This window comes from Kryptolebias marmoratus, linkage group LG6, assembly GCF_001649575.2.
Source record: "Kryptolebias marmoratus isolate JLee-2015 linkage group LG6, ASM164957v2, whole genome shotgun sequence".
Taxonomy (NCBI): Eukaryota; Metazoa; Chordata; class Actinopteri; order Cyprinodontiformes; family Rivulidae; genus Kryptolebias; species Kryptolebias marmoratus.
Window position 1 is genome coordinate 18985446 of NC_051435.1, and position 23751 is coordinate 19009196.

Genomic DNA, 23751 nt, shown 5'->3' on the forward strand with positions numbered 1-23751 from the left:
GCAATATTTTAGAGCTGGAAACTGAAACCAACGCAAAGTAGCATAAAACCTTTTTTTCAAGCGCTGAAATTCCAAGTTCAAGTTTTTTTAAAAACATAAAATACAGACTCTATGACGGTTACATACAAACGTTCACATAGCTACAGTAGTCATCTCACAGCACTATTACAACGAAGCAACAAGACCGAACAAAAAACATACACAGAGTCCAAATCAGACCTGGATCCAGTGACGTTCCAACAGGGGTTGGCGTACGTTTCCATTCCGACCGGGATGAATTCACGCCCTCTGCCCTCGACCTGGACAGAAGCGATTAGCACCAGAGACAGTGGAGTATTATCTCTTTATTGGAGGGGAGAGTTTGACGTGTGGAGCGTCGCTTTAAATCCCCGATGAACTGCCGGAGGTTCGTTTTCCGATCAGACTTGCTACGGGTCTGAGCAGCACTGTTAGCGCGCTTTGAAATCGAAGAGACGGAAGATACGCCGTCCGTTGGATTAAACAGGAAACGGTAAGAGATAAAACCCTGCTTGTACGTCTGAAAAGGAAAATTAATAACACGAGTTGAGGCTCCAGTCATGTTAGCCACTCAGGTTTTTTTTTATTAAGAAAGCTTGATGCTTATCGGAAAACAGAAAACAGCAAAATAAAACATTAAGTGGAAAAATACTGTGATAAAATGAAACTAACCCTCACTAATGAAGGGATCTGGTATTTCTAATAAATAACTGCACTTCTGATTTGGAAAGAACACAATTGTTGTTTTTTTCTGATCTGCAGGAGACTCATTTCAGCCTTTAATACTGTAATAATATTATATTATATTATCTATGTTTGTTGGGTTTTTGTTCACAGACTGAACTTTTGTTGTTCAGGTTCAAAAACAGTGATTGCACCTCAAAGGCTGATGCAGCACTTTGCTTTTATTCCTTTAGCAAAGATTAGTTTTTATTTGTTCTTCATTGTGAAAGAAATAAACACTCATAATAGTCGTCTCAGTTTTTGACGATGACTTAGAGCAAATAAAACCCCAAAACCATGTAAATCTAGAGTTTTATTTCTTGTATACCTTTTCCCTAATTATAGTTAAAATTGATTCACTTTGTTTTAGTTTTGTTGAGCCGGGGGGGGGGGCTTGAAACTGTTTCGGGCTCCAGAAGGCGCCACGACATAAAACGTTTGGCGAACCACTGTTTTACAGGCGTCGAGTTCAATCCAATTATAATCTGACGCTTTAGCACGCAGCACTTTGTGAAACGCCAATTAGGCAAAAAGGTTGTCGAAAGGAAAGCAGCTGATTCTTTTCAAGCGTTCATTTCGTCTCGAGCCAGACGGAGGCAGAGGTGGAAAGAACGGACTCCCCTTTTTTATCGGGAAGAAACTTCCAGCAGAATCAGAACCAGAACCGGAACCAGGTTTCGGGACGAGCGGCCGTCTGCCTGGACTGGCAGAGGTTAGAGGGGACAGGAAGGAGACACAAACACAGACCTGGTCCAGGTGTGGTTTCTATGGGAAGAAAAAACTGTTACCGCTAGCAATATTTACATGAATAAACATAGAGAAAAGAGCGAGTAAAGACAGCAGTAGAGTGAGGAAATGTGGTCAGTTTGTCCTCTAGCAGCATAGCTAAAGGATAGTTCAGGAAACCCAAGCCAACTCTAACTAAGACTTGAGTCTGGTCTTAAAAGTAGTCAGGCTGTCAGCCTCATGGACAGAAACTGGAAGTTGGTTCCACAAAAAAGGAGCCTGAGAACTGAAAGCTCTGCCTCCTGTTCTACTTTTAGAAACTCTAGGAACCACAAGTAAACCTGCAGTCTGAAAGTGGTGTTCTGTCATGAAACAACAAGATCTATAATATAAGATGAAGCTCGGAGAGCTTTGCATGGTAAAAATGGTAAATGGCCCGCACTTGCATAGCGCTTTGTCGATTCCAAGGACTCCAAAGTGTTTCGTACACTCAGTCATCCACCCATTCACACACTGACATGTGAGAAGTAAGATTTTAAATTCTATTCTGAATTCGACAGGGAGCCAATGAAGAGAAGCTAAAACTAGCAGCAGCATTTTGGATGAACTGAAGACTTTTTAAAGAAATATAATAGTTCATCCTGGAGGTGATAAATGCATGGATCAGGTTTTCTGCATCATTTTGGGACAAGATGTTTCCATTTAGTGAGATTGTTCAGATAGAAGAAAGCGGCCCTGGTATCATTTTTTTACTGTGGGGGTTAAATGACACCCTGATCCAAAAGAACACCAAGGTTCTTCACATTAGTGCTGGAGGCCAAATTGATGCCATCCAGAGGAAGCGAAATGCTGCAAAATTGATTCCAGAGATGCTCAGAATCAAAAACAACAACCCCTGTCTTGTCTGAGTTTAAAAGCAGAAGATTACGAGTCATCCAGCCTTTTATGGCTGTATTACAAGCTTGTAATCCATTGGATTCATTGGGTTTCGTGGATAAATATAACTAAGTATCATCAGCATAACAATTACAATTTGTCCTGTGCTGTCTAATAATCTAATGGAAGCTATATAAAGAAAAAAGTATTGGTCCAAGCACTCGACCCTGAGGAACTCCATACTCCATGACTAACTCTGGTGTATGAAGAAGATTAATTTTTACCATGAACAAACTGGAATCTATCAGGTAAATATGATTTCAACCATTTTAGAGCCATTCCTGTAATCCTACCATCATGTTCGTCTCTGCAACAGTGATCAGTAGTATTAAATTCACAACTCAGATCTGACAGGAGGATAAACGCAAGAACATGAACTCATTTAAGGCGCGTACAGGATCAGAAGTATGTACTTTCTTCAGTGTTTGTGTGTAACATGCATGTCTGCGAAGACTCCAACATCTCCATGTACGAAGGTTTTAGAGCAACTTTCCAGACTCTACACGGGGAGTTTGTTTCTCATTTTACACCAACAGCATGGCTCGGTCATTAAACACCGACCTGCCGGGAGTCCACATCTGCCACACGACGAAAACATCTGGAGTGTCACCAAAAATAAACCATCCAGGAGCTTAAATCCTGAAAGCTTTCACTGTGAAGCCGCCCAACAGCTGCTCGAGAGAGAGCGAGAGAGAGACGTTCGAGAAACTTTTACGAAATTTAACTCCAGTATTTTCCAGGTTTGGAGAAGTTTGGAAAGATTTTTACTTTTTCCAGACTACTGTCTGTTGCTTTTTCTTCAAAATAAAACCCATGTAAAATTCTAAAAGTTGCTGATATGAACTGAGCATTTTTCTCATTATATATATATATATATAGAAGATGAACCATAAAGTCCACTTTTCATTCATCTATCGCTTGCTAACTTCTGGAAGTTGAAGGAATTATAAGTTTTAATTAAGGAAATAAATAATTTGCACTTTATTTTTTTTTTCTCAAATACTAAAACTAAACAGCAGGGCTAATAGAAGTTCTCAATCATCCAGAACATGGACAACCTTAGAGTTGTTGTTTTTTTTTCTTTTTAAGAAGAGTAAAGCGACTGGACTTCTTTGCTTGTTCTTGAAGACATTTCTCTTCTCATTTAGGGAAAAAAAAACCTAAAACAGCAGCCCAATGAACTACAGAATCCCTAGAATGGCCAGCCCCAGCCCAATCTGTGTTAATCTGTGTTAAGACCTTTGTGGAGCGACGTGGGCTTACTTACTTACTGCCAGAATGGCAGCAAACCATAAATATCAGATTAAAAAGCCTAAACTCCACAAAGGAGCCTAATGGTTTGCTGTTCGTTGTGTTAACTATCTGAGCCAGCACGTCAAAGAACGTTTCATCGGTTGGTGTTGTGCCAAAAATAATTACTGAGAACATGACCTTTTCTGATTCTGTCTGTTATGTCCGTTGTGTGTGCGTCGACTAACTACATAAATCAAAACATGTCTGTGCTACAGTGATAAATTACACACCACTGTAGCGCTTAAATAACCTTCCCGAAACGTGGGGTAATTACGCAGAACTACCAGCTGATTCGGTTCCGGTGCTTTTGTCGAGTTCCGAACCAAGCGGGACCCAGTTGTCGTGGAATGACAGGTGTGCCCGGGAGAGCACACGTACAAGCTGGTTTTGAGTGTCAGCGACACTTGCCCCAGATTTTAAAATTTCGAACGTCGCGGGAAGCGGCGCGACCCGGCACGTTTGCAGATCACAATAAAAATGAGTTTGCAGCATCAAGACTCGATGTCTTCGCTTTGCTGCCTGCAGTCGCTGCGGATCACAGTCACTGAGGCGCCATGTTGGAGTCAGACCACAGGAAGCTTCTGATGCTTTTTGCACGATGTTCCCAAAACTGACTGAAAACTGTTCAGGAGTACACACACACACACGCCGACACCTGTATATATAAACACACATCTGTATGTGTATATATACATATATAGGATAGGAAAACAAGTTTGGATGCACCGTTTATTAAAGCGAAGAAAAGTAAATGTCATAATTGCGATAAAATTGTATTTATAATTGTGCTTTTAATGTAAAGAAATGTCATCACTGATCCTCTGTCTAAGTTATCAGAGTGAAGTGAACTGGAGACACAGGTAGCAGAGCTGTGGTCGGACTAAGCAGACATGTAAAGTACTTAATGAGATAAAGTGTTGTTGCGTTCTGGTCTGGTTAGAACGATGACAGCACTTAGTCATTTTCTCACAATGGGGGCATCGCATCAGGTCAGTCTTGTTAGGAGGCTCGTTGTCTTCTGTCTCCACATTATGCACGATACGTGGTCATTTAGGAGAAATACGGCTTTTTTCTGAGCATTTATGGACATACAGCGCGCACAAGACCTCAGTGACGCACAGAGGTTTTCTCAAGATGGCTGCCAAAAGCCTCACCTCGCACCGTCAGTGCAGCACCTTTTGAGGACACGTCTCGCACAACCATCGATAGTTGGGTATCCTCCCGAGATGCATTGTGAAGCCAATAATAATTTAAAAAAAAAGAATTCTCACATAGAACATTTTCATACGAACATAAGATAATAAGGCAACGCCAAAAATGGAGTAAAAATAAAAAAGTACGGAGTTTTAAAATTATAAATGTGTAAGAAGATTGATACTGACATCTTAAACTCTCTATATTGGTCAACCGTCTGTATGAATCAGATGGGTGCCTTTTAAAGTCTTTCCTCTTCCCCTCATTGTTTTTAAAAAAAATGTTTTGTTCCCTTCCAGAGTCTATCTGGAACGCCGCCTCGTTTTACCAGGAGTCGTCGTACCTGTACTTCCCCACCCTGCAGGCGGAGCTGGCCTCCGACATCTCCTTCTACTTCAAGACCAGCTCTCCGTCGGGGGTCTTCCTGGAGAACCAGGGCCTGAAGGACTTCATCCGGCTGGAGCTCAGCTGTGAGTGGTGTTCCGGGCGCGCAGCGAACCTCAATCAATATTTATTGAAAGAACACGTAAATTAACCCTGGTTTTAGATGTAATGCGTCAAATCATTCATTCAGTTACACACTAGATAGAATTTAGAGCAAACATGCTTTAATGAACAAAAAAAACCCAGATTAAACTCTAAATGATATCATTAGTGTTCATTTCTTCTGCTTCCTTATGAATTTTTCTCCCCTAAAACAGCTAAAAAGCCCTCAACAAGAATCCGAACATACAGCTGCTAACATTTAACTTTGAAACAAGGAGAAAATGCAGAAAAACACAACGTACATTAAAGCATGCTTGCTGTTACTCCGATGCACATTAACTCAAGTCAAGTCAGATATCCGATATCGTCTCTTGGCTGCCCTTTCCACGTCAAAATCAAAGATTACTGAGAAACTAAAACCTGTTTTCTTGGCTCCAAAATAACCGTCACGAGGAGACTTAGCTGAACAAAATGAGAAGTGATGGAGTCTTGATCTGTGCCAAACCAGAAGGCCAGATCTAATGAAATTTTCATCTTATGGAGGGCCCAGACAAAATGCTACCAAGGGCCGGATCTGGCCCGCGGGCCCTGAGTTCGACACATGAGCTTTCCATCCGAATTAGCTCGTATTTTGTTCACAAACCCGAGGGTGGAGCTGGTAAAGTCGTTCTGAGCCGTTGTGTGTTTCTGCGGCGTCGGACGCGAGGCGAAGTATTGACGAGCTGTCAGCTTGGCCTTCTTAGAAATCTACGCGGGTCATCAGGTTTTCAGCAGCGTTGGATCACGTTGCATCAAAAAGGCAGGATGGAGGAAACTCATATCACATTCAGTCTGATCTGACTGCTTTTTTGTGTGTGTGTGTGTGCCTCCCAGCCCCCTTGGTGGTGACGTTCTCCTTTGATGTGGGCAACGGTCCGGCAGTTCTGTCCGTGAAGTCCCACCTCCCCCTGAACGACAGGCAGTGGCACTACGTGCGGGCCGAGCGGAACGTCAAGGAGGCCTCCCTGCGCGTCGATCAGCTGCCCCTCCGCTTCCTGGAGGCGCCGGCTGACGGACACCTTCGCCTGCAGCTCAGCAGCCAGCTGTTCGTAGGTAGGCACTCTCAAAAAAATCGCACCATGAATGATTTAAAGGCGCGTGTGGACGGGGCAAACATAATTCATGGTTTTCAACATAACTGACAACCAAAAAACGATAAAAAAAAACAAAAAACAATATAGTTGCGTCAATGTACAAGAGACAATGAAAAGAATTTGTCAGGATTGTTCTTTAATGCCAGGTTTAATGGCTCATGTGATCATGCAGAAAATTTCTGCAAGATAAAAATCCAGTGGCTTGTACGGAAAATCAGGCAAAAGGGAGGATTTTTCCAATTAGCCATATGTGACAAGTTGCTAAGGAGGACCTGTTGAACTGAAGCCTGGAACTTTATTGCACTGCATCAACTTTTTTGTTTGTTTGTTTGTTTTAATTTAATACATCAAACTACAAAACACCTGATTACATTTAAGAATTAAGACATTTTAAGATGGCTGCTGCAGCTAAGCACACTGGGGAATCACAACAGTGACTGATTTAAGACAGTTTTACAAATTTTTAACTTAAATTTGGTTTGCTAGCAGCTGGGAGTCATCGCCATTACAATTTCGAAGAGCTACAAGCTGTGTGACATCTTTACCTAAAATATTGGCATGAACTGTTGGAGTCAGCGCCATCTGTGTGTTAGCAAAATATCTCACTTTAAGTTTAGAAAAAGCTCCTCTGTCTGAATGACATGGAGTTTTCCAGACACAGTTAATTTATTAGACTCTTTGGTCAAAGTCATAGTGAGTTTACTGGACACTTTGGGTAGGATTACTGTGAATTTTAGTCAACTTCTTGGAACAAAATCACAGTAAATATATCAGCATCCTTGAATCAGAATCACACTAAATATATCTGTCTCCTTGGTCTGAATCACAGTGAGTTCATCAGGCTTTTTGGTCAGAACCACATGGAGCATATTAGACTTGTCAGTCAAATTCATAGTGAGTTTACTCAGTTTACTGGACTCCTAAGAAAGAGTACCAGTGAATTTATCAGGTTCGTCTGAAAGAATTGCAGTGAATTTATTGGGCTCCTCAGTCAGAATCACAATGAGTTCACCGGAGTCCTCGGAAAAAATCACAGTGACTTCACCAAGCTGCATTGGAATCACACTGAGTTTCCCCTTACACCTCTGTCACGTTCACAGTGACTTTACTAGACACCTTGGCAGTCAAATCCACACTGACTTTATTTGTCTCCTCAGTCAGAATAACTGAATATTGCTGTTCTTGATTTAGAATCAGAGTAAATATATCGGTCCTCCTGGTCAGAATCACAGTAACTGTGCCAAGCCTAATGGTTAAAATCACAGTGCTTTTACTAGACACTTCGGTCAAAATCAGGCATCCTTGGTTCAGAATGACATGGAATACTTCAGGATATTTGCTTCAGGATCACTCTAAATATATTGGTCTCCTTGGTCTGAATCACAGTGAATTTACCTGACTCCTCTATCAGTATCACAGTGAATTTTTTCGAGGCTCCATTCAGAATCCCAGTCAGTTACTCCGTCTCTGCGGTGAGAATCTCCGTGAGTTAACTTTGCCTGGTTGTAATAACAGCGGGTTTATCAGATACCTTGGTCAGAATCAGAGTAAGTTTATTGGACTACTCAGCTGGAAAACCAGTGAGTTTTCCAGGCTCCTCCAGGGTCAGAATCACAAGCAGTTTACTAGATTCCTCAGTCAGAATCACAATGACTTCACCTGGCTCCTCGAGCAGAATCACAGTGAAAATATGAAACACCTCGATAATACAACATGCATACCTGGTTCCTTGGTCAGAATGACTGCAAGTTTATTAGTCTAGCTCTTTGGCTAGAATTACAGTACGTGTAATGGGCTCCATTAATGAAATGACAATGAGTTTGTCAGTCTCTTTGTTTAAAATCACAGTGCTTTTACTTAGATTTTCAGTCAAAATCACAGTAAGTTTACCGTTGTCCTTGGTCTGAATCAGAGTGAATTTACGCGGCTCCTTAGTCAGAATCACAGTTCGTTTACTGGAGAGCTTGGTCAGTATCACAGGCTCATCATTCAGGATCGCAGTGCGTTTACCGGAGGGCTTGGTCAGAATCACAGGCTCCTCATTCAGGATCTTCAGTGCATTTACGGTTCTCCTCAGTTCGAATCACACTGATTTTACCAGGCACTTCCTTCAGAATCGCAGTGCATTTATCAGGCTCATTGGTCAAAATGACAGTGAATCTTTTGGTCTCTTCAGTCAGAATCGATGAATTTTCCAGGCTCCCCAGTGAGAAGCACACTGAGTTTACCAGACGCATCGGTCGGAGTCACACTTGTCGCGGTCGTGCTTATATGCTTACACTGGAGCAGACTTAGTCAAAACTAATCTTTATTAAAAACAAAGGGCTGACGTGGCAGCAACAAAACTACTCACTAGAAAAATTGGGGAATGCACGGAGAACAAAACCAAACTGCAGGTAACGCTGGCAATGCCAGTGAAGAACAGGGAAATATAATGGAGACAACTAACTAACCTAAATGACGATCACCTGGTGAGGTAACAACTAGGGACAGGTGAGAACTGATGGACACAAGGATTTACAAACAAAACCTGACAAGAGGAGCAAGATAGAAGCATAAATATGGATCCTAATAACCAGTTCACTGGACAACTCGGGTCAGATTTACTGTACAGTGAGGAGGTCAAACATCAAATTTACTGGACACTTTGGTTAAAATCATGTCAGTTATATGAGCCGAACCTCTCTGGAATGCGGCAGGAACTAAAAGTCCACGTAAGCATCTGCCATTAAAAAGGATGCTTGGAGCAGAAAGAACCCCATTTAAAAGTTGCCTCGATGTTCCATCCGAAGCGTTTAGGATCCGGTACTGGAAGTGATAACGAGGAAAGCAGAACAGACTGTTAGTCCAGGTGCCTGCAGTTCAAGCTCGGAAATCTGCGCAGCAGCCAGTTGCTAACTTTGTCCATCTGCTGTTTGTTGCCACCGATGAACGCCGGAACAGATTCTGTTTTACGAACAACAGCTGCTGGAGATGAGGACGATGAGGGTTTTGAGTGAATCAGGGTGACAAATCTGTAACTTCCAACCAAAACAGTTAGTGAAAAGCACCGCACAAGTGGCACGTCTCACATATGCTTGTCGTTTTATTTATTCCACATAATGATTAGGATTAGGATTGAGCTTCTTTGCCTGAATACCCAGTCAAATTATTTTTGTTTTTTTAGTTTTTTGTGAAAGATTTACTCCCTAATTCAGAATTTTGTTTGCAAATTGATTTTGCGGCACAACATACTCAGGACCGTCATCATAAGGTCATCATAAGTTCTATTCTTTGTTGTAAACAAGTTTTAAAATATTCTTGTCTTGATGTTGGGATCAAGATAGTTGGTCTTGTTTCTTGTAAAAAACATGGTTAGGTGTACTGGAAAGAAAAGTATTAAATATGTGAATCAGTTTGGTTTATAAGATAGAATGTTTTTTTTTTTTCTTAGCTTAATGGGCTGCTTTTTAAAATCAGAATTTCATATGCATACATTGGAATCTGATGGTTACCTAACCTACAATGAGCTAGTTTAAATCTTCAAATGTTGTGTATTAAATCACAATAATATTATAGTTTATGGGCAAAGACGCCTTACAATGAAAAAGAAGCAAATGCTACAAATTAAACCAGCTAATATGTCAATTTACACAAGAAAATGCTACAATGAAACCGGCACATACAGCGATTTAATCAGGCTAATGTTATCGTTTAAAAACAAGCTAGTGCTACAATTTAAACATGCAACGGTCTTACATACGAAGTCAAATGCTACAAATTGAACCGGCAAATACACAAGCAGATAAGGCAAAAATAGAAAAGAAAAATGGACAAAATATGTTCCATCTAATTAAAAATTAAAGCTGGAATCAGGACAAAACCTTATAAAAACATGAAAGCAAAATGTTCAGTTAAAGTGAGACAACGAGTTCAAATTTTCTCAGATATTTCAAGTCAAATGTAATTATTATTACTATTACTGTTATTATCCGCCCATCTAGCTATTTTCTTTTCCTTTCTTGGTTGCAGCCGAGCTGGTGTCTAGCTCCAATTGATAATAATTGTTTTGACAATTTAAATCATCATTATAGAAATGGTCTGCTCTCAGTTTATATATATAAATCAAAAACATCTGGAAAAAGGCAGAGTAAATGTTGTTTACGGATCAAAGAGCAAATGTGACAGACTTTAAACACCTCAAGCTTTTTTCTCAAGGAGCAAAACCCTCCAATTATAAATGTAATAATCAAAGAACATGTCTGTTTTCAGTTCTTAGTTTCAAAAAAAAAAAAAAGAAAAAAAATAATTTTTTACCTACATTTTGAAAGTTGAAGCACACAATCAAAGAAATTAAGTAAACCCACAACATTTTCATTGACACAGCTTGATCAGCGTGTGTTCGGATCATCTGGATTTCACTGTCAAGCTTCCTTGCTTTTTGACAGAAAATAATAATCAGGCGGGTTGACTTTCTCCCTCAAAAAAACCCCTCATTTATTTATTTATTGTTCAGTTCTGTCCTGGTTAAAGTGCAAAGCCACTCGGACATTTCGTAAGAACGCCTTTCATGACGTCTGCCGTTTCGCAACGTGTCGGCTCCATGTGAGGCCATGGTTCGTGCGCCTAACGGTTCATTTGCCTTTGGCGTGATTTCTAAGGACAAAATGGAGGAGGCAGTCCATCGTGGGTCTCACGGGGATTTTCAGAAAAGCTAAAGTTACTGTGCTAACACAATACATATGGATATTGTAATTGAAAGACCCTGCTTCTTCATTAGAATGCTGGAAAATGCACAAGTAGATCAATAAAATATATACAACATTGAATATACAGTATATGCTGTATAGTTAATAAAGTAAGCTAAATACTTCAATCATTGTACTTGTTATGTAAGAAATATGTGAAATAAAAAGTAAAAACATCTTCAAAGCGAGCCAACGACGCGGCTCTGCGAAGCCCCGGGGGTACTAGCACAGAAACCTCGGAAAACAAGCCGCTCGCTCGCAGACACTGTAAAGCGACATCTCCACGAGTCTTTGTTCGGATCTAAAATTAGCCCCACGGATCAGACTGGCGCTCCCGAGTCGCCCCTTCAGTCAGCTGAGAGTCGGCTCAGCCGCGCCACTAAATCCCGCCAGCTGCGATCGAGCCCGAGCAGAGCGTTTGGTTAGCGTTGAATTTTTGTTAGGGAAAATGAAACGGCCCGCTTTGTTGTTGAGCACTACGTGGAAGCGCGGGGAAGTTGTTGAGTCATATGAAGGGTTCTCCAATCGTTTCAGTGTAAAGAAAATGTGCAACTAAAATTAAATCTGTTAAAAAGTATAAAAAAACAAAATTGAAATTCCAATGTTCTGAATGAGTTGGAAGATTTTAAACTCAACTCAGCTTTCTTTATTAGCACTTTTCAGATGGAGGTGACGCGACGTGTTTAACAATGCAAAACATTTTAATTAGGAAAGACTATAAAATCTGAAATAAGACATGGAAAACAAAAGAATAAATACTGTGGAAAACATGAAAGCAATACAATCGATGAATGAAGCGAAATTGTAAAGTTAATGCATGAGAGCACATGGCAGAATGTAAAAACAACACAAGGTATTCAATGAAACGGTTGCTATGATTGGTTGAAACTAACAATAAATCCAATTCAAAGGTTTTTAGTGTGGTTCTGAAAGCAGAAATGGTAAATGGCCTGCACTTGAATAGCGCTTTGTCTAGTCCAAGGACCCCAAAGCGCTTCACACTACAATCAGTCATACACACATTCATCCACTGATGGTGGTGAGCTTCATTGTAGCCACAGCTGCCCTGGGTTGCCATGAGCCCTCTGACCACCACCAGTAGGCAAGGCAGGTGAAATGTCTTGCCCAATGACACAACAGCTAAGACGAACGGAGCAGGGGCTCGAACCGGCAACCCTTCGGTTACAGGACAAACCCCTACCTCCTGAGCCACTGCCGCCTTGAGATACCATGTCCTCTGTACCAAAGAAAGAGTCCATCTGGCCTGTTAGCAGTGCTAACTTCAAAAAGCCTGCCTCTCTGATGGTATGGGGGTGCATTGGTGCCTCTGTGGCATGAGCTGCTTGGTTTGGTAAGACACCATCAAGGGAGCGCATATACAGGTTTTAGAACGAGACGTGTGCTTCCATCTAGACCAGAGGTCCCCAAAGCCCGGGCCTGGGCCACAGACCGGTACCAGTCTGTGGGTCATTTGGTACCGGGTCGCATAGAAAGAATAATTAACTCACAGTATTTCCTTTTTTTATTTTTATTTTTATTTTTGGAGTCTGAATGACATTTATTTTGAAAAACTGAACGGATTCTCTCCACTACATCCATCTCTGACTCCCTCTTGATGCGTGTCAGAACGCTTATCTAGGTCACGTGATACGTTACCGCTAAAAACGAACCCACAAGCAGCAAAATGAGTAAAAAACAAACGTCTCTGAAAGCCCTGGATGGGACCGTCTGGTTACTGAGAAACAGGCACAGAGCTCCCACTGATTCAGCGTTATTTTATTTGTGCACTTTATATTTGTGGTGCATCTTATTTTGGGCATGTTTAAACACAGAGAACATTAGGGAGAGGAGAGGCTGTTATTCATGTTGATAACGCAACACCAGGACGCAGCTAACAAAGTTGTGAGAGCACGTTGGATTTACGTTTATTGTATTTTAATAATACCCCCGTTTTCATACCGGTTGTATCATTTTATTTTGTTGTATTCATCCGCCACACCTTTAAAGGAAAATACTGTCTAATAATGAACCGGCCCGTAGAGCTAAAAAGGTTAGGGACCGCTGATTTAGACAACGTCTTTTTCAGGGAACGCCTTGCATATTTCAGCAAGATAAATGCTAAACTGCATCCGTTCCAGCAGCATGGTTCAGGTGTTGAACTGACCTGCCTGCAGTCCAGACCAGCAAATATTTGGCGCGTCTTAAAACAAAGAAACAATCGTGGCTTTACGAAAATTCCTACATTTTACCCAACCTTTTCGGAATAAGATTTGTACTTTAAGAGAATTAAAGCCCCTGTTGCTGTGAGTTACGGACACCGATGTTACTAAATATGTTCTAAAGGTTCTTCAAAGCCAAAATAAAGTGGCAAACACTGTCCAGTTGAACGGCACGGAAAACGGCGCCCGCGCTGCGTCGGCGCCAGTCCCAAAAGTTTCAGCTGAAGCAAGGTGATTTCGAACGATGGAGCTCAGAATGAACGCACGCGGCGCTTATCGACAGAGCTTCTGTTCATCTGAAGCAGTGCAGGGTTTAACAAGCATCATTTATCAGCCTTAAGGGATTCTGAAAGGAGATTATACCCTAAGGCTCATTGTTGTTGTTTTTTTTTTTTTTTATTTCTTTCTTCTCTCTCGCAAATAAATTACCAGCACAACCGTATGATTTATTCCCCCATCCAAAGTCATCAGTTTCACACCTCTGGGAGGTAAAAAAAAAAAAAAAAAAATCCCGACTATCACAATGTTTGCTTTTCCTGGGTCCGCTGAAACCTGCGTACTTAGTCTGAAAGCGGTTTGCAAGCTGCTGAAGTGACTCAACAGTTGGTCTGGACGCACGGAGCGGGGATTTTCAAAATGAGTCACGGAAGGCGAAAGGGCAAGAACGGCTTTGCTTCGAAACTTGGGATTAACTGTCTGTCTGTTTGCAAAACTTCTCAGGAACCATCGAGCAGACACTCTCAGACAGCAACTTGTTGGTCGCACGGTTACAGCCGTTTCCCTTTTTGGGGTCAACCCAACCCAACCTGTGGCTGCTGCCTCATGTCTGAGCCAGGAGTGGTGGGACTTTGACCTGAGGGGCCGCAGTCCTTACATCCGACGGAAAGGTCGGCTGAAATGCGACATGAGCGTTCACACTGCGCTTTGAAAAAGATTAGATATGCATCCGATTCAGTCCAACATTCAGAAAAGACATTGGTCGGACATGGAAAAATTGGATTTGTCGCATAGGGGGGAAAAAAAAACATAGCTTTATTTTAAAACTCTAGCATGAGAGGAGGCGATCCTTTTAAAGAATGCTAGACCATTAATTGTAAAAAAATCAAAGATGCATTTGACTGTTTTCCTTGTGGTGTTTGCCAAAGGAGGAACGGCGTCCCAGCAGAGAGGTTTCCTGGGCTGCATCAGATCCCTCGCCGTCAACGGCGTGAACTTCGACCTGGAGGAGCGGGCCAAGATGACGCCGGGCGTGAGCTCCGGCTGCCCCGGCTACTGCAGCGGCTCCAGCAGCCTCTGCCACAACCGGGGCCGCTGCGTGGAGAAGAGCAACGGCTACATCTGCGACTGCTCGCAGTCCGCCTATGGGGGGACCACCTGCAACCAAGGTGAGGCCGAGCTGCTCGCCGCGTCCGTAAGCAGCAGCGGCGGCGGCGCCGTGTAATCCTTTGAATCAATTAATGTTTATTACGGCAAACTGTGAATCCATCATTGTCAGGGCTGTTCCATTACCGGGAGCCAATAGGAACGCGAGCGGGGCGAGGGACAATTAATACTTGTCCGGAACCGCGGGATGTGGGAACACTTAAAATGCATTAGAACAAATTAGCTCCGGCTGGATGCGGGCATCTCCAGCCTGCGTGGACAGGAGAGGAGCAGTGCTCGACAAACGGGAACACGAACCGAGTAAGAAATAAATAAAGCGAACACACACTGCGGGGAAAAAAAAAAAAATAGACCTCCTGGCTGCAGCTGCAGTGCTCATCACGTTAGACCTGTGGTGCTCTATGAGCTGAACCCGTATAAAAGATCTTCAACGCTTTGTTGGGTTGAGGTTACGATGTCTTCTTTAGGACGTAAGGACACAGTGGCTCAGTGGTCGGAGCTGTTGCCTCGCAGGAAGAAGGTCCTGTGTGGAGTTTGAATCCTGAGCAGGATTACGATGGTTAATAAGTTGGACGAATGGAACCTGGACTGTTTTCAATTACCTACTGCAAAGACGTCATGTTGGATGATTAGGTTTTTTCCCCTTGTCTGTGTGTGCGTGCATGTCTTTGTATCGAACCAAAGTGTCTCATGAACAACTGGAGGGATTTTAACCCTCCTGAAGCCCTCGTAACTTTGGGTCATTTTGCCCCCAAGGCCACGGGAGGGTAAATGAAAGTTTCGGAAAGTAATCCTCGGATGAGTTCCTGAAGAACATCTAAAGTCCTGCAGGCCTCACTGCCTCAGTTAACCCTCCTGTGGCCTTTGGGTCAATTCGTCTTTCTGTTTTTTGAGGGCTTCAGGAGTGTTAAGACCAGAGTTCATGATTTCACAATAGGAACGAGACAAACCGCAAGAATGGAAGAGTTCCAAGGCCAAAAACAAAGCTGAGCCAAAACAACACAAAGTCTAGACTCACATTTACCAAAAAAACACATCTGGATTATCCTGCGGACTGACGGGACGAAAACTGAACTTTTTGAGAGGTGTGCGTCCCGTTACATCTGGTGTAAAACTAATACATTTAAAAAACAAAACACCATACCCACAGTCAAACATAGTGGTGGTAGTGTGATGGTCTGGGGCTTCTTCTGGACCTGAATGAGTTGTCGTCAACAGTCCCCAAAATCCTGAAGAAGATTAATTCGGCCATCACTTCCTGACCTTCAGGTTCTGCAGCAGAACAATGAGCTGAAGCACAGCAGTAATAATCCTCCACAGCCGTGTTAAAGACTCATCACCAACACTTGGTTCCAGTTGTTGGGTTTAGACTTTTTCTCAAAGAGCCGGGTTGGTTTGGATCGCTTTGTTCCCTGAATCATTGAAATCCATCCATCCATTTTCTTTTCCAGGGTGCTGGTGCTAATGTACACCCCGGACAGGTCCCAACAAGGGAAGTTTGTCTTTACTCGGCTTCCCTTTGTATGATATTAAACGTTTCTTCGACGATTTGAAATGCGTACAGGTGGAAAATACACCAAATGAGTCCCGTTGGGAATCCAAAATCTCTTTTTTTAAAGGCATCCTGGTCAAGTTCGAATGAAATTCAGATTAAAGAAAAGAAAGAAGAAACACACACTACCTGTTTAATGAACATAATCCAAGTTCAAACAGACAAAAGGAAGAAAGGCTGTACATCTACGAGCGGGCTCGGTGAGACGGACGCTAATTTTAGCTATTTTTAAGAAGGTGGTGGAATTTGTTGAGTTCACAGTGCTGCCCGTCCGAGGAAAGACCCCCAGCTTGGTCAGGGTTCCAAAGAAGCTAGGAGTTCGGTTATGTTTTTATTTTTATTTTTTAAATTTCAATCATTTCTCTGATCTCCGTGCTAATAACGTTGTGTAGCGTGTGAGACCTGCCTGCAATGTCCCCCTGCTGTGTGTCCCTGCAGAGGTGTCGGTGTCCTTTGACAGGGAGTCCTCTGTGACCTACACCTTCCAGGAGCCCTTCTCGGTGATGCAGAACAGGAGCTCCCACGCCTCCAGCAGCTCGGCCGACAGCAGGGCCAGGGAGGACGTGGCCTTCAGCTTCGTCACGTTGCAGAAGCCCGCCATGCTGCTGACCATCAGCACCTTCAGCCAGCAGTACATCGCCGTCATCCTCGCCAGGAACGGTACGTACGCCTCCTCGCCCGCATCCGTGATCGTGAAGAGAAGCGCGTCCACGTTGGATGAACCAAACCAAACCATTTAATTTTATTTCTTTAAGCACACCATTTTGGTTCCAGACTACCAGGGTTGGTGGGGGGGGGGGGTAAAAAACAACCTTTTGCTCTCAGACTGAGACTGCAGTTGTGAAATAATCTGGCATAATTGCTCGGGAGATTCCCCCCCCCGACTGAATTTGTCCACTTTTACTTGGGCGGGAGTTCACTCGGCGGCGGATAAAGATTGCGAGGAGGAAAGCAGAATCCACTTAAAGCAGAAGGATGGAGTCCTAATCTGTCTGAACCGCCGTGAACACACGGGCAGATTAACCCACACCAGCCGAAGGCAAGGACACACACACACACACAGATTTTAGGCGGCGTGAAGCTCATCAATACAAGAAAGAATAAATCACCTCCTGAAACGAATAAATGCCTATAAATACACAGGAGTTGGATAGGAAGAGGAGACGATGACCCTGAACCCATTTTATTCTGGATTCGTCTTGTTGAAAATTCTGTTAAGGATGATTTTTATGTTTTCGTCTCTTTGTTAGCAAAATAACTCATGAGCCACGGAAGCCTTTCTGTGGTTGCTCCTTGTCTTTTCTGACCAAAAGTGACAACAACCTGATTTTTCTTAATAACGGGAAAGTGTCGTTTTAGAAGTACTCCTGTCCAGATTTATTGCAATAGGTTTTTTTGAATTTCTGTAGCAGAACGACACCGATAATACAAGTAGTTTGGTTTGTTTGTTGTTTAGCAGGCATTAGTCCACATGCACTATATTGCCAAAGGTATTCGCTCGCCTCCCTTCACATACATATAAAATCGAGTGCCATAAGTTTAGGAGCGTTTATGGGAATTTTGGACCATTCTCTTGGAAGCCTGTTTGTGAGGTCAGACTGATGTTGGACAGAAGGCCTGGCTCGCAGTCTCCGCTCTTATTCATCACAAAGGGGTTCTATCGGGTTGAGGTCAGGCAAGTTCTCTCACACCAAGCTCGCTTAGTTAACTCGTTTAGTTGGCGAAATGTTTTAAACATAAAAGGTTCCAGGCAGGTTCCGGTGAGGCTTTCAGATTAACCTTTGGAGTCAGTCCAATCCAAGATGGCCACTACAGCCTTTTCACCTTAAGAAAAAAACAAAACGAAAGATCACTCTAACTCAGTCAGTTGCTTGCTTTAATTCCTTATAGAATTCGGCTTAAATAAATCAACAGCAGAGTTAAAATGCATGTATGAACTTGTCAAACTTAGTATGAAACTTATAATAGATACGTAGAGAAAGTCATGCAGTCTGATGTGTGTGTGTGTGGGGGGGGCGGGGGGGGGACGGTGATCGGGCAGTCAGTCTCACAGCTGCGAGCAGGAATACAATGCTGCGGCCGCCCACGCCACTTTTTGTTTTTACAGGCAAATGAAAAGATTTGACCTGTGCGCTTCGCCTCCTCTGCATCTCTCCCGTCACTGGGTTTCTCGCAGTCTTCGCATCGACCAGCGGCGGCACAGACAAGCAAGCGGAGGACTTCTGAGTAAACGCGGAAAGGTTCAGACGCGGAACAGAACAGAACTCTGTAATAATCGGAGGAAAAAAAGGCCTCTGTTTTTGACATATGAGCTGTATAAGAAGTGTAAAGAAGAAGCAAAAGAAATGGTAAAGCCGCTGCCGCTGGCTTGTTACGGTCGCCGTGGTAACCACACACCTTTTATGTGTCAGTGAATGAGAGGCAAACGAGAGCGGCGGACTGAAAAATAAGCCTCGAACCAGCAGTCGCTGTGTGGAAACGATGAGTCAGATTTGAAAAACTCCTGACTCACGAGCAGCAGAAGAACGTGAATGCTTATGGTTGTTCTTTTGTGTAGGAGAAGTAAAAAAGACCCCTCACTTTCAGGTTAGCGGAGAATATTTTAAGCTACAATCTAACAGACCTCTAAATGTTTCGGTGTGCGCTCTGCATTCTGGGGGGAGGAAAACGAGAAGTGGAATTTGTGGATGTACAAAATACAGCTGTGGGAGTAAAGGGAGTTTGTGAAAGTTAAAAAAATTAAAAAAAACATCCACAACAGAAGGTAAATTTAGCTAAACAGTATCTAAAAGTTCCAAATAGCAAAACCATAGCTAAACTTAGGAAAACAGTTGCTAAAAGTAGCAAAAGTGGCCAGTATTAGCACAAGGCTAGCCAAAATGAGCAATAGATGCTAAATTAAGCAAACAATTACCCAAGAATAGCAAAACAGATGCTAGATTAAACAAAAGATTACCCAAAATTAGCAAAACGAATGTTACATTAAACAAAAGATTAGCCTAAATTAGCAAACCAGATGCTATAAATAACAAAACAAGTGTATTAAGGTTTATATTAGTTAAACTTTCGAAAACAGTTGCTAAAGGTAGCAAGAGTCGCAAGTAATAGCAAAGAATTAGCCAAAATGAGCTACAGGGATGCTAAATTTAGGAAAACACGTGCCAAAATTACATTTGGCAAACCAGATGCTAAAATGAACAAAACAGTGTCTAAAGGTTAATATTAGCTAACCAATAGCTAAACCTTGGGAAAGAAGGGGATAAAAGTAGCAAGAGTGACTAGTATTAGCACAAGGCAAGCCAAAATGAGCAACAGATGCTAAAGTTAACAGAACCTTATCTAAAAGTTAAAATTGACAATAAGCAAAACAGATTTAAAAAGTGGTAAAAGTAGCAAAACGGTGTCAAAATCAGTGAAACTCGAGCCAAACTGAGCAGAGGAGCAGATAAAAGCATAAGAAGACAAAAATAGCTCAGGTGGTGAAGCAAATTCCAAAGAGAACAAGGTTTTTGAAGGAACTGAAGAGAAATGTCATGTTGTGGTTGGTTGAGGACCCAAGGGTGCAGGCAGGCAGGTTTAAATCCCCCCCAAAAATGTATTTAATAGGTGAAACCAAAAATAAAAACAACAAAGAAACAAAAGAAAACACTGAGTGCAGGAGACAAGAAGCCGGGGTCTGACCACAGAAGTTACAAACGAGGATCTTTACAGAGAGCGAGAGGGAAAGCAGAAAACAGGAAGCTTCTGTCTGCTGGGAGAGTAATTGGCAAGTGGAAGCAGGTGAGGAGATGAAGTTGCTGACAGCTGAGGTGGACTACGGCCACACAAAAAGCTAACTGCCTGACAGAGCTGGGAACGGAAGACCGAGAACTAAAACTCTGAAACCGACCAGGGAGAAACAGCATGATGGAGGCTTCTGGTACACGGAGGGAAAAAAAAACAAGGATCTGCACGAAAATAAAAGCAGAACGCACCAGAAATCCACAATCCTCAGCTTATCTCTGTTGGGGTTTTTATTCTCACCTGTTAAACAGCCAATGAGACGTTGTGCTTCATTTTATATTCAATTGTTTGTAGATCTTCCTACATGTATCGTCTGTCAAAACTACCGTTTCGAAATGGCTGTGCGGGCCCACCAAGTATCAAGACGTGAAACTCTCGCCCTCTGTGGAGTGAAATAAAATTAGCCTTTTTTTTAAATTTGTGAATGATAGGAAGTAGCGTCCACTTTGCGGAAACAGTTTGATTGCAAAAGAAAATAAAACAGATCCATGAACAGGAGAACCGCGTGAACGCCGAAGGTGCTCCGGTAGCTTAAACAAACAACAAAAACTCGGACTAAAGTGTGACAGGAGCCCAACTTTTTGGAGGCGTGTCGTCATATCTGTGGCTCCCGCTGCAGGGCTGTCGGCAGCCCCGGGAGCGTTAAAGCCGTGCGCACACTCGAGAGCGCGATATTGAGTGACGCGCGTGGCACCTTTTTTTTTTTTTTTTTTGTGCGGTTTTTAGCCAGACTCCCTAATCCACCCCGTGTGTATGTGTGCCAAAGCCTGAAACGCCCGTGTCCCTTGACTCCGTGTAAGCTGCGAAGGGCAAAAGTAGACACTTTATCCACGGTGACCTTCATCTGCCGGAGCGCTCTCAGTATCTGAAATGAATCACAACACAAAGCCCTTCACTTACACTCTGGGAATTGTAATATTGACCCAGCTCCACTTGACAATGCATAGCTTTCTGACTCTTTGATCTGGCAACAACCAGCCCAGTGCGTGCGTAGGTGTGTGTGTGTGTGAGTGTGTGTGTTACAAAGAGAACCACTGAGCACATATCGACTTGTTCTGAAGTGAGGAGCTATGAGATAAATATTTGTAGACTGAAAACTAACCGAAGACGCTCCGATGTGGTTTATTCGTACGTGCGAGGCGCAAAGTTTTAGTCGGGGTTGGGGTGGTGGGGGGGTTGTGGGAATCTGTCTGACAGTCTGAAAGGAGAGGCAGCACACTCCAGAAACTCCTCCTGCTGCCGTTTTGTGTTGTGTGTGTGTGTGTGTGTGTGTGTGTGTGTGTGTGTGGGGGGGGGGGGTTAATTTTTTTTTTTTTTTTCACCAATGAGCTCCTATTTATTCTATTTATTTAAAAAAATTAAAGGATTCCGGGGGAATCGGAATGTTTGTCCCGAGACTCGATGCCCAACCCTATCCCTAACACACACCACGTGAGGGCGCGCATTAGGTTATTTTTAAAGGTTTAACCAAAACAGCTGTAAATGGGGATGTATTAATGTGTTTTTCTTCTGTTTTTCCCCCCTACCAGGAAGTCTTCAGATTTGGTATCACCTTCAGACAGACAGGAGTCCGGACATGTTCAGTCCGGCCTTCAGTAACATGGCAGATGGACGTCTTCATCGCATCAGAATCCACAGAGTTGGCAAAAACCTTTACGTGCAGGTGAGCCGTTAGCGACCAGTACTTTGCTGAAGCCGTTCGGGAGGGTTCTGACTTTGATTTGTAATGATCTAAGCTCAGAGAAACTGCCTAAATTTTGATGCATGAACTGTATAAGAAGTGTAAAGAGTTATGGTCTCCATGGTAACCACAAACCTGTGTCTGCCACTGTTGGACTTCCAAGGTAAGGAAAGTCAGACAGAAACAGACTTAAAAAGTAAGCCTCAACCAGCCTCTATATAAAAACTATAGGTCAGATCCTAAAAATTTTGAACCATGAGCAACAGAAGACTGGTGGTGACACATCCATCCATCCATCCATCCATCCATCCATCCATTTATTTCCTTTACCCACTTTTTCATTCGGACTCGGGGGCAGCTGGTACGTATATCCAGCAGTCATTGTGCGAGAGGCGAGGTCCACCCTGAACAGGTCACAAGTCCTTAAAACTGTCTTGGCTTCAGTCACTGTTTCCTTCTCGCCCTCCTTCATTGTGTCGACCAGGCTACAGTAAAAAGTTTCACATTCACTTTTTTGGGACTAAATCACCTAATCAACCTCAGTCAAAGCAAAATGGCTATAACTTCAAAGAGTCATCCCCAACAAGGATCTCGCAATACTGCGCGAGATTTCGCAAAACAATCTTTACGAGGCCTGGAGTTTGACACCCCTGGTCTTTGTAAAAAAAGCTGGTGTCCGATATGCATTTCTTCAAGGAATGCTAGGTCTCTAATTTTTAATGGGAAAAGAAATGGTGGGTTTGTTATGTAACAGTGATCCATTTGGAATACAATCATCATCATTGCCAGTTTTTCCTAACAAGTAAAAGGGTTGTGAAAGAGTGAATCAACGTAAAAATCTCTCCAGGTTTTTATACCAAACCTAGCCAATATAGAAAACATGTTATAAAATAGGGATGGAGAATAAAATATGAATTCTGCTCCAGCAGATTGTGTTTGCAGCCAAAATGGTATCTAAATTGAACCCAGATTTTAAGACAGGCAGCTACCATTAAACTCTTATTGTAACTCAACGTAAAAGAATAAAGAGGTGAGTGCAGTAAAGTTTTCAGTGCTACCAGATGAGCAGAATTCACTTCCATTAACCACCCATTCATTCTCCTCATACTGAACCCAATGATTCAGATTTACTTATATTAGTCGCCCAGTAGTAGTACAAGAGGTTAGTGTCATCCACCCAGAGCTCTGGGCCTCTGTAAGACATGATGCTGCAGCCTGGGTGGTTTCTTGGTCTAAATAAAATCCAAAATCAAACTATTGATTTTGCAGACAAATGCTAAAAGGAGAAGGACTGGAATACATTGAAATAGATATAAGAAGTGTGGGAATGTATTCGTTTTGAAGGCATTAATTGTAGCAGCTGCAGAAATATTTACGGCATTTCTCAAAATTGTGTTTTCATTTGTATAAACAAAGAGAAAAAAAAATCTTATGAAGATTAACAATTGTGTCAGCCATGTATGTACTTTCCAGGATAGACAAAAACCAAAATGGATATCTTGAATGGTAGATTAATGAGCAGATAGTTTTGCCTTTCTGTTTAAAGCAAACACCTAACTTTTGTCAAGTTTAAGCTTATATTCAGAAATTCTACCAAATGCATCAAGGACTGAAAGGGTGGTGGGGATAGAGAGTGACAAATCGGACAGGATTAACAGGAGGTCACTTGCACACAGGGCCGCGTTCAGCTTCGATCCATTTCTAGTTCCATCCAGGGGTGGAAATTAAAAAAATTGTCCACCAGCCATAGTGGCTGCCGTCTGAAATAATCGGTTCCCCCTCTAAAACATGGGACAAAAATAATTTACCAACAAGTCCTTAACTGTGTTTATTCCTCTCATCATGGACAACAAGTCCTGTGAATTTGGAGACATTTATTCTTTTTTTGCAAAAGTTA

At 42.5% G+C, this 23751-nt stretch overlaps 1 protein-coding gene across 1 annotated transcript in view; it reads left to right on the top strand.

Annotated features, from left to right (window-relative positions):
* Positions 1-23751, top strand: part of cntnap5a (contactin associated protein family member 5a) — a gene marked incomplete in the record, with an annotated part of 168784 nt that overhangs the window by 130919 nt on the left and 14114 nt on the right. The window contains 5 exon segments of the mRNA XM_025004623.2: positions 5190-5360; positions 6250-6468; positions 14601-14840; positions 16829-17050; positions 21703-21836. Coding sequence (XP_024860391.1) covers positions 5190-5360; positions 6250-6468; positions 14601-14840; positions 16829-17050; positions 21703-21836 — 986 coding nt within the window.